The 16,874-nt window shown below is 33.4% G+C and overlaps 2 protein-coding genes across 8 annotated transcripts; both read left to right on the top strand.

The window, feature by feature from the left end:
• Positions 1-2,230: 2,230 nt before the first annotated feature.
• Positions 2,231-6,050, top strand: LOC106768987 (protein CHLOROPLAST IMPORT APPARATUS 2). Of its 2 annotated transcripts, none has more exons than XM_014654413.2 (3): positions 2,231-3,964; positions 4,527-4,682; positions 5,851-6,050. In XM_014654413.2, the coding sequence occupies exons 1-3, from the start codon at positions 2,990-2,992 to the stop codon at positions 5,887-5,889; spliced, it is 1,170 nt and encodes a 389-aa protein (XP_014509899.1). In that variant the 5' UTR covers positions 2,231-2,989; the 3' UTR covers positions 5,890-6,050. The 2 variants fall into 2 exon arrangements, with proteins under 2 accessions (XP_014509899.1, XP_014509898.1); XM_014654412.2 differs by lacking the exon at positions 5,851-6,050 and adding an exon at positions 5,371-5,792.
• Positions 6,051-9,927: 3,877 nt separating this feature from the next.
• Positions 9,928-16,868, top strand: LOC106767783 (tRNA-specific adenosine deaminase 2). 6 transcript variants are annotated; one of them, XM_022783921.1, is made up of 8 exons: positions 11,400-11,577; positions 12,149-12,186; positions 13,672-13,738; positions 14,796-14,955; positions 15,048-15,144; positions 15,383-15,483; positions 15,609-15,668; positions 16,310-16,868. In XM_022783921.1, exons 1-7 carry the CDS (start codon positions 11,527-11,529, stop codon positions 15,644-15,646), a joined length of 552 nt encoding a protein of 183 aa, XP_022639642.1. In that variant the 5' UTR covers positions 11,400-11,526; the 3' UTR covers positions 15,647-15,668; positions 16,310-16,868. The 6 variants fall into 6 exon arrangements, with proteins under 6 accessions (XP_014508217.1, XP_022639642.1, XP_022639644.1 ...); XM_022783923.1 differs by lacking the exon at positions 16,310-16,868 and adding an exon at positions 15,781-16,272; XM_014652731.2 differs by lacking the exons at positions 15,609-15,668; positions 16,310-16,868 and adding an exon at positions 9,928-10,147 and having other exon boundaries at positions 11,442-11,577; positions 15,383-15,601.
• The last annotated feature ends 6 nt before the right edge of the window (positions 16,869-16,874 follow it).

The following is a 16,874-nucleotide window of genomic DNA, read 5'->3' as shown; positions in this document are numbered from 1 at the left end:
ATAAACATTAGACAATTTTGTTCGTACATTAATTAGACGAGTTTAAGAGTACATGTTAAATAAGTATATTCATAAGCATACTAAAGGAACATATTAACATATTACAATACTATATCCATTATATGATTGGATGAGTCTTACAACATACATTGTACAAATTTGTTCATATGTTAATTAGACGATTCTAAAATTACATATTAAATAAGTATATCTACATATTGATTATACAAGTCTAATAACATATATTAGATGAGTTTATCAATGCACTTATTAGATTACTCTAACAATACACTTTACATTTTAATGGATCTATTTTACATATTTTTATATGCATCCTTTATATGTTTAAAGTGTTTGTTCTATATTTTTTCACGTATTTTTATAAAATCTATTATTATATTTTTTATAGAGATATTGTTATAAATCAATTTTCGATTTTATAAACTTAAAAATACTTATTATTTGTTTCCTCATCATCTAGTTTAAAACTAATTATATAGTTAAAGAAATATACCATTGAAGTATGTTTTACAATATATTTTAATACAAGTTAAATCAATATAAATATACTATTTTAGGTTAGATTGAAAATTACAGATGAAAAAAAAAACATATATTATTAATACATAATTATTTTAAAAAAATCAAAAGACATCATAGTAGTTTTAATTTTTAGATCTAAATTTGTTAAAAGTTCTGAGATAAAAAATATACATACTAAGTCTATACTTCTTAGAATATATCTATATTTTGAGACAGATTGTAAGAAATATAAAAAAAATAAATCTTTTATATTAATTAATAAAAGGTCAGAAATTATTCTTTTGAAAACACTGGGTCATGAACTATTTTATATCTGTTAACAATAACACTGAGACTAAATTAATTTTCAGAAAGAAGGAATGTGAAAATGTTTTTCTTTTTCTCGTGTAAAAGGAATTCACCAAGATAATTAAATAATGAAAGAAAAAATGCATTTTAAACGTTAACTTCATAGTTATGGATTTTTGTTTTAGAAAAGAACTTTACCAAATTGAATTGAGCAGTATTATTTTGCTCTCCAGAAGAAATATAATTTGAAATAGTTGAATAAAAAAGTGTGTTAAAATATTTTGTATATAAAAAGTATAACTTAATCGAAATATTTATGAACTAATTTAAGGATTAATAGACTTTTATCTAGCCATACATGACATTTTTGTCATAGATCTGGTGTCAGTTTTGTGATGTACCAACTCTGAGAAAGATGAGATATTTGAGAAACAACATATACGAGGAAAGTGGATGCTACTGGAATGTCTCAAAATATCTGATAAGGAAGGATGAAAAAATGGACAGTTGGACGTGTAGACAGCAGAAATAGAGTGTATAGTGGATGTGTTTGTGTGAATGTGGTAAGTGAAAGAAAAAGAAAGATTTTGAATTGATAATATGTAATGAGGAGTTATTGAAGGTATTAAGGGGAACGTAGCGCGTTTAAGTGCCACAGATGCAAGGCAGAAGACACCAAAACTGGTGGAATCTGGTTGGTCTCAGAACACATCCAAAAGCCCACCTCTTTTTTCTCTCTACACGTGAATAACTGTGCACCAGCTTACCCATAAAAGGTAGGCCACGTAAGCCAGAAAATCTTACTCCTCCAACCAAATTCCGCCACGTCACCAGATAAGACCCTTTTTCCTTATACCCTGTATAAGCTTTTGCAGCAGGTAAGGTATGGAAACCGAATAATCCTGTACCTACACATCCACGTCCCTCTGTCACCGCCATACTTAGTAAGATTTTCATTACCCGATTACCATATTGCCCCACCTCCATGTAAAATTATCATCTCCAACAACAAACAAACCATGTATATTCTTTTTCTTCTAAAAAGACAACCAAAAGATATTGTTTAATAATATTATTGCGCTTTGCTAATTTCAAAAAAAATGTTTCATTTTAATGCATTTATTTATGAATTGTGAGAGCACAACAATGTGTTTTAATGCAAATAATGATAATAGTTAAGTAATGGCCGGCTCTATACCAAAAAAAACTTTTAGTTTTATATTTGTATTAAGTAAGTTTTAAAATTTAGAATGAAAAATATAATTAAGTGATGTTAAAAATAAAAAAGCGAGAAAAAAAAAGGAGGAAGATGGGAGAGGGATATTATAGTAAAAGAACAAGGTAAAATAATTGAAGAGGTAAAAATAGGATCTTAATATGAATGGTCCCCACAATAGGAACAGCAGAGAAACCGAGCATTGTCTCTTCCTTCGTTGTTCTCGTCTTCATCGCTCGACCTCCTCCACTGCAAGTGTGAACAAACACTCACTCACTCTCTCTCTGAGATTTCTTCCCCAACTTCTCTTTCTCTCTCTCCCACCAAGTGACACAGTGGGTGGGCTTATACCCCTGCCAATTGCATATACATACAGGGACCCCAACGGTTCTTTGCCTTTTATCTGCTTCACCTCGTGACCCTCTGCCCTGTCTCATTTCTCTCTCTCTCTCATACTCTGTTACTGAATTTAACACCACTCGCCTTTCATACACTTCAATCCCTTTTTATTGGCCAGCTTTCCCTAATTCACACCAACAGTACTTTCTTTTCCTTATCCGACACCAAATTCGGTTCATCTTTTTGGGTTTTGGAATCGATCAATCAATGAATGCCCTGTTTCTACACTCCTGCTTTTCCTACCCTAGCGCAACCTTTTTCGCACACTTCCAACTATATTAGCAGCTCTCGAATTTTTATTTTATTTTACGCAATTCCTCTCCTCTGTTATCACTATTTCTTCCACTCTAATATTCCCAAAACCTCTTGGCCTTTTCTTCATTTCCTTTTTATTTTAAATAAGGCAGGAGATTTTGTTGCTTGTACTTTTTGGGTTTAGGGTTTTGCGCCCCCTCTGAAAAAACGCACACAAGCCTATGTTCCACTCCACGCCTCTTCAATTCTGATCATCATTGCATAAATTTTGCCACACACATACAAACAATGTCTTCGTGTTTGACCGGAGCTGGAGGAAGAACCTACGGATTCGATTTCGAATTTGTTAAATCTCCGTCTTCCTCCACCAGAACCTCACACACCTCTTCTTCGCCTTCTTCAACAATCTCCGAATCGAGCAATTCGGCTGCGCTCGCAATCTCCACCAAGAAACCCAGAACTCAGAGAAAGCGGCCGAACCAAACCTACAATGAAGCAGCTGCACTTCTATCCACGGCCTACCCGAACCTCTTTTCTGCAAAGAACCTCAAAACGCAGGGGAAATTCGCAAAGCCCGCATCGGAGAATTTCGATTATGACTCTTCGGAGCTGTTTTTGCCGTTCAGGGTTTTGGACGGATCGTCTTCGTGTTTCCTTCTGGACCAACCGGGCCCCAAGCCCATGGAGAGGCCCAAAGTGGTGAGTGTGCAGGAGAAGGCGTGTGGGAGCCCCGGGGAGATAAGCTCCGTAGTCAATTTCAATTCCCTCGAATTGAACGACGATTGCGAAGAGAGCCTTGACGCGGAATCGATTCTCGACGAGGAAATTGAAGAAGGGATCGATAGCATCATGGGGAGCAGGGTCCAAGAAATCTCCAACGACGCCGTCAATAACTTTCCCTGGATAATGCCTTTTGGCGGGAAATCGGACTTCCCCAGACCCCGTGTCAGTGCTCTCCGACACGTCGACGACGGAAACTGGTGGAATTTTCCGGCCGTCGATATTCATCAGATATCTCCCAAAATTAACACCAAGCCTCCTCCGGTGACCGCCGACAAGAAGATGAAGAAGAAGAAGGTGACAGCGATTGCGGCGACGGAGAAACCGGCCGTGGTGGAGTTGAAGAACGCTGAATTGCCCAAACCGAAACAAGGTTTGATGTTGAAATTGAATTACGAAGACGTTCGGAGCGCTTGGTCCCACCGAGGGATACCGTTCGCAGACGATAGCCCTTTGGCCGACTTGCCGGAAACTGACGTCACGGTAAGTTCCACTAAGTAACAGTGGCTAATACTACTCTGTTGATTGCGAGGTTTACGAGGAAATAACAGCGTGTTTAGCAAGAAGCTTTATTTTAATTTAATCATTTTAAAATTTAAGCTAATAAAGTTTGGAGATTGACTCCACGGTTAGCCTTTTTAATGACTGAGTATGGTAATCCAACTTTCTAAAACTAAAACTGACATAGTAAAGGATTTCATGCATCTCTTGCTTTGTCCCTCTTTACTTTACTTTTCACGCTAATCTTTTAAAAAAATAAAGTTCTACTAAAATATTTAATGGAATTTTAATTTCAATTTGGGTACGTTACACCGGAAAAAGGTTAAAAGTAAAAGCATCTTTTATGGTCTGGTACTACTACAATTTTCATCTATTATTGTTATTATTTTTAGTTTTAATTACATCTGTCTTGCATTATTAAAATTGTGTGTACATGTTGTTGTGTGTGGCTTTACTCGAAAAACTTAAGTACGAGTGTACATGGTAGGGGAGGGTGGGATGCCGTAGTAGTGAATAATTAACAGAATTGTGTTTTGGGGGACAGGCGCGGCTGTCGCAAATTGATTTGTGGTGGGACAATGGCGGAGTGAGAGAAGCTAGCGTGCAGCGCTACAAAGAAAAGCGGCGAACGCGACTGTTCTCGAAGAAGATCAGATACCAGGTGAGGAAGGTCAACGCAGATCGACGGCCCAGAATGAAGGTACGAGTGAGTTGAGGACAGTGGGAGAATTTTGATTTAAAAGAAAAGAGGAAATGTGGTTTATGATTTGGCGATGATAATTTTGGATAATGAGGTTGGTGAGTGCGTCACAGTTTATTTTTGTTATGGAGAGTGGACCCAGTTAGGATGGTTGGTCACTTTGTCCAACTTTTGAGGATCTATCTATTTCACCTTAGTTTGATACCTTCCACTGCCAATGCCAATGTTTAGGTTTATATTCTTAATTTCACCAACAGCTCCTGACGCATGCATCTCCTCCACTTTTCATTTCTATCACAATATTCACTTTAGATTCTTTCATCATATTATATCACGCTCTCTCTCTCTCTTTATATAAATAAATAAAATATGTTTGGTCTACATTCTTGTATAGTATGAAAATGAACGCTGTGTGTGTATATATATATATATATATACATTCCTATGTCAACAGCAGATTTGGTCGGCCTTCATTTTTATTGGACACCATAATTCTACTGTGATGATGGTTGGTTGAACAATGTTGCCTAACTAGGACGAAAATTTCATACCAAAATCAGATTTAAAAAAGGAGAAAGGGATGATGAATGGTTTCATTAAGAAATTAAATTATGAATTATGGTTTCATTTATGTTTGACAGACAGATGCATTTGAGGTAGCAAGTCTAACTTATTTGTGATGTGGCAGGGGCGATTTGTTAGGAGGCTCAATTCTAGCTCAAATGCACACAGATGATTTTGTATGTAGTAGCACGTAGCAGTAAAGAACAAGCTTTTTGGGATCCTGATTAAAATCAATAAAAAAAAAAGTAAAAAAAAAAAAGAAAAAAAAGGAAAGTGAGAGTTTATCTATATTTTTGTAACCTTTACTCTTTTATTAACCCCTTTAGTCCTTTTACTTTTTGGGTTCTTCATAGTCCTTACGTTGATGCTGTATGAAATAAGTAAAGAAGTAGTCGAAACAAATTGCCTAAGATTCTATTACACATAAAATTCTCTTGGCGTTTCATATCCCATCCCTTTGTGGTCAACAGTGGTTTCCGTTTAGGTAAAGCTAACAAAATTAAAAAAGAATAAAAGAAGAAAAAGTTAACGGTGATTGATGGTTATGCTTTCCAATCATAAGACTTTACAGATTTATTAATGTTTAATGGTGATGATTTGACAGGAAGCGATGAGAGTAAAAGGAAATCACCTTGACCGTTGAGTTGGCCTTCTATCGACATATATATCATTTTTAATTTCAACACATTCATCATCAACTTTTTAACTTTTCTGTGGGTGTTAAAACCTTGTCAATTCAGGCAAAGCAATGTTCGTTTATTCCAGTAGTTAATGATTGTAACCATCTATAATAGAATATGGCCACGGCAAATTTTACCTTCTTCATTCCTATTAAATGTCTCATCCTGAATTCAATATTTAAATTCCACTTTTCTTGTTTCTCTAATTTAAGCACGTGTTTCAAAACATGTTTCAATGATTTTTTTTCAAAAATAAAACTGAAAAAATAGTTGTAGTAAATTAAACATAAATTTTAAATAAATATGGTTTTTTTAACTAATTTTAAATTTATAAACAAATAATTACGTTTTCTTTTCGTCTTAGGAAGTATTTATCGAAGAATTCGTTTAAACATTATGACTTTGGGCTAAAGTTGCATATGTTGTACCAAGTCTTATTTCATAGTGATCCTATTGTGATATCTTATTTGAAGGTTGGCCATGGTTATTGGGTAAAGGCATCTCCAACTTAGGAAAAAAAAAAGGGAAAATTACACTTTATTTCTGATTCCTTACCTGTTGGGAAACCCCCACTTCTTTAACTTCAATCTTCCTCTTCTTTCTTTGTTATAAATCTCACATGACACTTTCATTTTGTATTGATTTATGAGATAAAATAGAAATATATTTTTGTATACGGAAAAAAATTTGTGTTATCATTAATTCAATCTCAATTAAAATAGTCTATCGCAAATAATTTGATTTCTCTTTTTTGTTTAATGATGTCTACTTCATTATCTTTACCTTATTTATATAATATAGGATTTTATATTTTTTACTTTTTATTGATCAGATATTGACAAGAGATGATAATGAGATAGGTACAAATTTCACTTTCTCGTTCTTATTTTTGAAATAAAAAATTAATTTAATTTTATACATAGGTATACAACTTTTTGTTTCACTCTCTTTTGTTATGGTAACAGGATATATTCATTTATGTTCTTAGTGGTATAAATAATAATTAAAATATTTTTTACAAAAATAAGTATGATATAATAAATTATTCAATTTCACAATGATACAGACTTTTATCAACAATGTTAACTATTTAGAAATAAGTTATAATTAAATAAATATCAAATAAATAAATAACAATTGAATAAAATTTTAATAATTATAAAAAGAGTAAAAATGTCTATAAAGAAATTATAAAATTAATGAACAGAAAAATTTTAACATAAATATTTTAGGTTAGCATGTATAAAATAAAAAAAGGATACATATATCTTGTTAGAAGTGAGTTTTAGACCTGACTCAAACCCAAAAAACCGGCTTCTAACCATAGTTCTGATACTATGTTAGAAGTGAGTTTTAGGCCTAAATCAATCCCATAATAAAAGGTTTAAAGAATATTTCTGATATGGGTTAGGTTTTAAGATATAGTACCGGGTTTTAAGATATAGTACATTCAATAAGATATGAGATCCCATTTTGGCTCTTGATACCATGTTAGAAGTGGGTTCTAGGCCTAACTCAACCCCACAAAATCGGCTTGTAAGGTGAGGTCTGCACCCCACTTATATATTATAAATTGGCCTTATCTCTAGTCGATGTGGAACTTCCAACATATCTATATACTTATTTCTTTCTCTCTCAATTTAAAATTTTTGATATTATTCTTACTCATATCTAATCAATATTATATGAAGATTTTCAATTAAAATAAAATAACTTTAATAAAATCAAATTCATTTGACATCTATATTTGATAATGACAAAAAATAAATTTATTTTATTTTATTATTACGTTTAGATGTTCACAATTATTTATTTTTATCTTATATTTATTTCAGTATTTCTAGCATTATAGAATTTGATAAATGAGATATTTGTTTATTCATTGTGTATAATATATTATTTACTTTAACCATTGCACTTTTATTTCAGTATTTCCAAATTTTTTTATTTTTAGAATATATCAAGATTAGTAAATTTGATAATAAATGTTTTAAGTGTAATATCAACAATATAGTACACATAGAAAATATAATAATAAGAGTAAACATTATACTAAAATAACTTAGTCTAAGTTTTATTGAAAAATAAATTTGAATTTAAATAAAATACTACATATACATACTCGATTCGATAGATATACTAAAGAATGCAAGGTTTATTAAAGTTTTTCATCTTGGAACAATCCAAAATATATCTATTGAAAAAATATTCACATATTTACTTATTTATATCAATGTCGCCAATTTAAAATATGATTATTATTTACAATAAAGAATTATTTTGTTATTATTACTTATCCAAGATAAGTATTATTTTTGTATTATAACATGAGTCCACCGTCCATGTTAATCTTATAAATACAAGTGTTATTATGGAGAAATACTTACTCAATCTCATACACACTCTCACATGTTTACTCACATATATCCAAACTCTCTTAGTACCAAATTTTTTGACTTCACGAAACTCAATGAAGAATAGAGAATAATCCAAACAAGTGTGAGAGAGGTCCAAAGTTGAATGATAAACTAGTCTCTTTAACTTGTTTATTGTCATGCTTAATAGAGAAGGTGAAACCCTTATTCAGGATCTTAAAAGGAGTTCAGACTTATAATTGGAGCGAAGAATGTTAAACCATATTTCAACAACTAAAGAAGAAAGTTGCAACACTCCATGTCCTTAGCAATCTCTAGCCAAATCAACCCTTGGCTATGTACTTGGCAGTGTCACACTTGACGATAAGCTCGATCCTCATAATGGAGGAATGTAGGAAGGAATAAATGTATAAAAGGTTTCCCTGGCTTTGATCTTGTCCAACAACTACGCCACTACTTCCACAACTTTAATATTTGAGTTTGCACAAACTATCCATCAAGCACATCCTACAAAAGCCCAATTGGTCGAATGCATAACCACACAAACTACCAGACGCCATAATCATCGATAAAAGTCGACAATTCATCGATATCAGCTTTGAACATCTCCTCAGCCAACTCAACATAAAACATAAGCTTTCATCAATGGAGTACCCCCGATCAAACTGGTAGGCCAAAGCCACTAACAAAGTCATCCTTACCAAGCTAAGAAAGCTAGAAAAAGCAAGGGTCTTTGGGTAAAGGAGATACCGGCCATATTATGAGGTTATGTTGCACCCTACAATCGTCAACAATAGAAACATCCTTTTGTTTAGCCTATGACACCGAGGCCATGATACCAACATAACTTGACAAGACTTCCTGAAGATGACAACACTTTGATGAAGAAGGCAATAAAAAAACCTTTTGAGTTGAGCTAGATCTCATACACAAAGTTACTTCAACAAGTAAAATTCATCAAAATTTCTTCAAGTGAGACACAAGTTACTTCAAAAGTAACATTTATCAAAAAGTCCTCTAAGCGACATATTGAGTTACTTCAACCAGTAATACTCATAAAAAGGCATAAAGGCGAGACACAAAGTTATTTCAATAAGTAACACTCATAAAAAATCTTTTAGGCATGACACCAAGTTACTTCAATAAGTAACACCCATAAAAAACTTTTCATGACTGAGTTATTTCAACAAATAAAACTCATAAGAAACTCTTTATACAAATTACAAAATTATTTCGACAAATAACATGTATAAAAAAGTACTCAGATAAATTGTTGCTACATGTTAAATTTTATAAATTATAATTTTACAATTTTATAAAATTATAAAATTTCATTATCCAACAAGTGAAGATGAAACAAAATTTTTATATCAATTAGATACATGAATAAGAATAAATATGAACTTTTCATTTTAATATGATATAAGATAAAAAATTGGTAAAAAAAATATAATTTTTTTAATAAAGATATACTTTTTTATTCAAATATATATATATCTATATATATATATATATCTATATCTATATATAGATAGATAGATAGATAGACAGACGTAGATATATTAATTAAGTTCATTATCTCAAAAATTAAAAAAAAAATTTAGTAAAAGCGTGGAATTTTTTTTGGAGAAAAAAAAAGAGAAAAAAAGGAATGAGGTTGAAACTTTTTTGTTGCACAGGTAAGGTTCAAAAAGAGAAAACAGAGACAAAATCGGTTTTATAACAAAAAGGAAGGGGAGAGAGCACAAGGAGATTCAACTGAGAAAGAAGGATGAGAGCCTCAGCATCCACAGTGGTTTTCTCTCTACTTTCCAAAGTTTACAGAAGCAGCGAGTAGGACAGTGTGGTATGTTTGGTGTGATTTTGTTTTCTAGCATTAGCATTGATTCATTTATGGATGCTTTGTGAAATGTAATTATTGAACACCCAACAGTCCCATCAGACACCCCTCTCACAACCAAATTTCTACTCTCCATCACCTGCGTCTTCACCATCTTTTCTAAATTTTTCATCTTCTCCAACACGCACCACAAAAGCACATTCACCCATCAGAACCTCCATCTCAACCCAATCACAACACCATCATCTTCAATCTGTACGGCACTTTCTACAGAAACACCAACCATGCTCACCGCACCAAGACCAACACAAACCCAAACATCCTCAATCATTCTTCACACACACAGCTTTAAGCATGAAAAAAAGGGAGAATAGCGGCGCTAGTTATGATGACGTTACCCACGCATCCTGTGACACCCACGATAGTTCCGACGGTAACAGCGGGGCCGGTGAGGTGGAGGCTCGATGGGGGCTGCGGATGCTGGAGTGTGGGGAGGAGAGAAAGGAGTCATAGGTGTCGAGGAAGAGGGTTACCCCTTGATTAAGAACAAATTAAGGCTGGATTAGTCATTGCCCTCACACACCTATCTTACTGGATTGGGCCTGTAATATGCTGAAGCTTCTTGCACCTCCCTTTACTCATTTTGTTTTAGGACCTTTACATCGCGCACACCCTTGTTTACTTAGTGCACCCCACCACGTTTACTACTACACTCACTTTTTCGCATACACCTCCAGTTTTTAATTCTTCTCACTTTTCTTTTAGGACCTTTATCTTATATTTTTAACACTTGCTTCTTAATACTCCAATTCTTCACATACATTTTTTTTTGTTTTCTTAAAAATAATAATATTATTAAAATTTTAAAAATATTTTTACTTTTTTGTCTTGAGTAGTAGCTCACGTTACACTCACTTTTCAAATAATTTAAAAATATCATAAAAAGGTAAAGTTTTCAAAAATAAAAATCAACATTTATTATAAAGGAAAATATTGAAGAACAAAGTCCGTTATTGTCGTATTTATCTTTTAAAAAAGTCATTTTTAAATAACTTTTCATATAAATTTTTAAATGGAAATATACAAGAGTAAGACTAATAACCCAAAATTTATTTATTTTTTATTTCGGTTGTGTAGTTTCTGTTTATTCTTATTTTAGAAAAAAAAATAAGTATTTTAAAAAAATACAACTTTAGTTAAAGAGTCTTTATAGATGGACTAAATATATGTATATATTCTCTTTGTGCCGAGTAGATACTTTACATCTAAGTCAGTAATCACTCGTTCTCCTCTGTCACAGGTGAGAGAGAGGGTGTGAAGTGAGTCACTAAGCGTTGTGCCTCTCTTTTCTTCTTCCTTCGAATCCCTGTTCTCTGCATTGGCTCATGATGACCTCTCCTGAGACCCTTTCGTTCATGGAGCTAGCCATACATCAGGTAATGCTTTGCAAACATTTTTACATGCACTATTAATTTCTGCAAGTATGCCTCCTGTAGGTAGGATTGTTTTCCTTTCTGTACGTGATGAACACCCACCATTCGTAATTTTTTCAGAAATTAACTGTATATTCAATAGTTGCTTATGTAGTTTCTTTGCTTATTGATCTTTATGACTCATCAAATTGGAAATTATGGTAGGCGGTGGAGTAATCTTTATGTAGCTAGCTTTTAGTGGAACACAGTGTTTGTCTTCTTCATGGCTGCAGTTGTTGCGTTCAAACTGACAATTTAACCCATCTATCTCCCTGACTATGTTGATTCCGCTGTCCTTACATTCACCATGTATCTATATATTCTTGCCTTTTTATTATTATTATTATTTATATGAAGGCGAGCCTTAACACAGCGGTAAGGTTGCACACAGTGACCCTCCCTTGTACCTTTTCATAGCGAGGAGCCCTCTAGCATTGTGAAAAAATAGTTTTGTTGTTGTTTTTGTTATCATTATTGTCATGGCATTAGACTTAACTGTTTTTATTTCTTTTAATTACTCTGATTTATGTGACAGGCGAGGTTAGCTTTGGATACTCTTGAAGTGCCTGTTGGGTAAGTTACCTTCACAATTTCATGTTACTTGAATATCATTGGAAGTGTAACTTGTAATTCATAAAGGTGTTGTTAGGATTGGAAAGTGTTAGGCAAGGGTGTTGACCGTCTTTCACATTCATCACTGGTACTGGTTGATTGCATTAAGACAATGAAATCCATTATATGGTAATAGGATATTTAGTTAGATAGTTGAATTGAAATCAGAGAATATTTTAGTTTTTTTCTCTAATGGCTCAGGAAGAAGAAGAGGGTGATACTGATTTTAATGTTGAAGATGACTGTCCTCCTTGGACCATAAATAAATATAGCGAAAGAAGTGCATAGGAGAGTGTGAGCTAAATGGGTGTCGGTGCTGTGATGACTGTATAGGTGGCAAAAGAGGGTGTAATAATAAGTTGCTTAAACTTTTAATTGGATTTTGTAAATGTGAGAAGACTTGCTTGACTCCTATTTAAAAGGCAAGGTACTGATTGAACAGAAGGTTAATTATATGCATCAGTTTCTAAAGTCATTTCAAGTCAATACCAATGGGATTTAATGAATCAAAAACAGGGGTGTAATGACTCTCAACTGAAATTGTTAGGATTCTCATATTGAGTAGGATAAGCTACTTGATGTGATACCTAAGCTTTAAGGTTTTCCCATCCGTGAACTAGTCTTTTGAGTTGGACTGTCCTCTTGTACTTAAATCCTAGTAGTTGGTGTTTTTATTAAGAGTTGGATTATGAAAAGGGATACCTACGGGTTGGAATAAGGTGCAAACTGAATACTGATAGGTGATTAAATCCCTTATTGGGAAAAAGGGTACCATCGGGTCAATGTCGGTAGAATGAAGTCTTCGTGGACGTCAGCCCTTAAAGGGGATGTAGCGTAAGGTGCCCATATCGAGTAGGCTAAACTATTTGGTTTGATACGTAAACCTTTAGGTTCTCTCGCTTAATGGGCTACTAATCATTTTGATTGAACTCTCCTCTTGTGCTTTAAGTCCTAACCGGAAACATGCTACGGGATTGGTCAAATCAATCTGTTCTGAGCGGGAATGTTTGAATATCATTGATCTCTTTTGCATTGTACCAAATCCAATCCGTTGAACTGCTTTTTGAATTTAGATATGAGCCCATTTTCATTGGTCTTTTTATTTTGGAGAAAAACTAGGAAAAAAAAAATTGAGCCATTGGCATCAAACATTGGATTAGCATGTATAGTCAGAGATCAATTTATTTAGTAATAATGGCTTATTGTTTTCTCCTTTAACATCATAGTAACCTTGAGAACATGGAGCATTTAACATTTTCTTGTAATTCCTGGTATGCTTCCCATCATTTGTTGAGTGTAAAATTGGCTGAAGTAAATCTTTGTTCATTAGTCATCTTGATTGTATTTGCATTGAATCATTTCGAGAGATTATGTCTATCATCATTTCATTGGATCGTTATTGTTTTGGTTTACTCTTTTTATGTAAACTGCGGTATTTGTTGGCAGATGTGTAATTGTTGAGGATGGCAAGGTAATAGCCACAGGCAGGAATCGAACTACCGAGACACGAAATGTAATTTGATCAATGATCTCTTTTCTGTTTTCATGCATATATTTTCGATCCTTTGGTTTATATTTAGCTGTTCCTTTAATAATCTATTTGTTGTTTATAACTGTGGATTACTTTTGAATGTTACGCTTTTCTACTGAAAACTTAATTAGATTTGGTTTCTGTAAGTTCATTTTTCTTAGATAGAGACCTCATTAGAATACACTTTTTCACAGTATAAATGGTAGCTTAAATAGCAAGTGAAATTTTAAAATTGTATGGTTCTGAAAGTAATGAAGAACTCTCATTTGTTATAGCATGACAAAAATGGGAGAGTTAAAATAAGTATTTACTGGGTATTCACTCAACCGTTGTGAATAGTAGCATGAGAACGAAAACTTATACAGAAAAGTGAGAAATATGAAGCTTGGCTCATGCGCATCTGTACATGAATGGCATAATTTCTTTGATTTTAATGCCCAATATTTATTTGCGTGAATGGAAATTTGTGGAGTAGATTTATAACAATTGAACACGCTATTAAATTTATAATTATAAAAAGCACGTACCTAGTGAGAACTGATTTAGCCCTCCTACTCTGGCCTTAAACACAATAAAATATTAATTTCTACTAAGCACACCGTGCACTCTTCAAGTGAAAGAAAACATCCAAAATTTGATAATATGTGAGTTTATACATTTGCTTCCAGTGATAATTGGTTCATATTTGCAATTTACGCGTCCTTTTGCAGTCTGCTACTGGTTTTGTTGGCTTGGGTGAGTGGTCGCACAACTTGTTAATGCATGTTTTCACTTAGTCCTTGATGGCCCCCTTACCCGTAAGTGATTCTTAGTTAAGTACTTCTACTTTTAGTCCTAAAGAAAAAATATTTGATTGTTCTGGTCAATGTTTTGTTATCAAATAATGATAAACAGAAAGCTTTCAGTTTTTCTTTCACAACTTATTAACAATTATTTCAAGTTTCACACCAAAGCTTTGTGCAATTATTTATTCATACTTTTCTTTGGCTGTTCTTCATTACTGTAATCCTTTTATGATTCATGCCTTTTTTATTATCAGGCTACAAGGCATGCAGAAATGGAAGCTATAGACGTGCTTCTTGGGCAATGGCAGAAAAGTGGACATTCAATGTCTGAAGTTGCTGAAAAATTCTCAAACTGCAGTCTTTATGTTACCTGTGAACCATGCATAATGTGCGCATCTGCTTTATCAATTTTAGGTATGCTTCTTCCAGTCTTGAGTTGAACAAGCCATTACAGTTGCACTCTTTATATTGTCATTTCTAATTCATTGGTTTGTGTATTATTTCAGGTATAAAGGAAGTATTTTATGGCTGTTCAAATGATAAATTTGGAGGCTGTGGATCGATACTGTCCTTGCATTCAAGTAACACCACACCAGTCAATAAGTATGTCTCTTAACTCAGCACCATCTACGCAAGCCTTGTGTTGATCTATCTATCATTACTATTACTATTATTATTATTATTATTCATAATTATTTTGTAGGTGCATGTCATTTACTGTTATCATTTTTACTTTGTCAGGAAAACTATTAATTGTTGTTTATTGTCTATCTTTCTTACATCTGTCTGCCACATCCACTAACGTATGTAAACAAATAATTCTTATTTTTCTTATAAACAGTGAAGTTCCATCAGGAAAGAATTTCAAATGTACTGGAGGTATAATGGCATCAGAAGCTGTCCTTCTCTTTCGAACATTCTATGAGCAAGGAAATCCCAATGGCAAGTTACTTTGGTCCTTTCTCACCAGCACACAAAACCTTCTAAAGCTTTATGATATTGTTGATATGTGGTTCATATAGCCCATATTAATAAATAATACTTATGCTCTTTCTATTTCTTCTCAGCTCCAAAGCCACAGAGGCCTTTATCACGTCAAACATGAATTGTAATCTGTATATCACAAGGTTGGTTTCCGTCATTTCTGTGAACAAGACTTTTGGTTATGTAAAGCTGAAAGTTATTTGTTACTAATCCATTGGTTTGAATTTCTATTTTGTCTTCTAATATTTGTTACAGTTACTGATATAATATCTGTTATGAACTGGAAATCTGCTCTACAGTAGCATATTGAAGTAGCATATTGAACGGGTTTAAGTTAGTGTTAAATGTCATACAAGACCTTTCAATTCGAAAGTCAACTTGATATATGATTTAAAACAATTACTAGAACGACGAATCACATGTTGTCGTTCTAACTTATTCTTACTGGAGGTTCAAACTAGTTGCAAAATGGAATTGAAGCTATTCATTTTTGTAAAATATTTTTTAGTTTCTGGAAGGTGCAGTGAGTTTCCTTTTCATTGTATACGTAATTCGTAGTTATGGTCTAATTGATAAAGGAGATCGAATAGCACAGTAAGAATTACTTTTTAAACTTTCCTTTTGGGGATGAGCTCATGCAGCCTATAATAATTTATCTCTCTTACAATTTAACAGTTCTACACAGTAAATATGTACTCCATTATTGTCTTGCTATTGTTTTAAAGTGAGGGTTCTATGAATGTAATTGGAATTTTAACAAGAGATTTAATTTTACTTTTAATAGGGTCCATAAATAGGGTGCTGCCACGCTCAGGAAGGCTCTGGGAAAGTCCACAATGTTTGTGTTCCGAAAGATATTTTTCAATCTGAAATTATCTTTCACAACATCCAATCCATAAAATATTGGGGGTTACTCCCTGTACCTCCCCAATTCCATCTCCCACCCCCCAATTTTTTTGGATTTTTTTTTTAAATACAAAAATAACTTTTTTGTTTTTATTTTTATTTTTACCTTTATACTCCTATTTATTAAAGTTAACCTACCCTGCATCTTTTACACTCTGAACACACACAGACTCAAGATTCCCTCCTTCGCGTATTCTCACCCCCACCAAAGCTTTCATTTTTAAATGCTCTCTGCAACTCTCACTCTCCCAGTCCTCCTCTGAACCTGCTGTTGTTTTGTGCGGCCTGTTGGTGTGCGGCGGGTGGTGGTGCGGTGAGTATGTGGCGGTCCGACGCGGTGCGAAGAGGTGTAGACGTTGGTTTCGTTCTTTTCGTTTCTTCTATTTTTTTTAATGTATGTAATGTGTAGGATTGGGTAGCTTTCTCTATTGTTGATATTTGGT

The sequence above is a fragment of the Vigna radiata genome, chromosome 7 (genome assembly GCF_000741045.1).
Source record: "Vigna radiata var. radiata cultivar VC1973A chromosome 7, Vradiata_ver6, whole genome shotgun sequence".
NCBI classification, from domain to species: domain Eukaryota; kingdom Viridiplantae; phylum Streptophyta; class Magnoliopsida; order Fabales; family Fabaceae; genus Vigna; species Vigna radiata.
The sequence above is the reverse complement of the archived record's forward strand: the minus strand, read 5'-3'. Positions and strand labels throughout refer to the sequence as shown.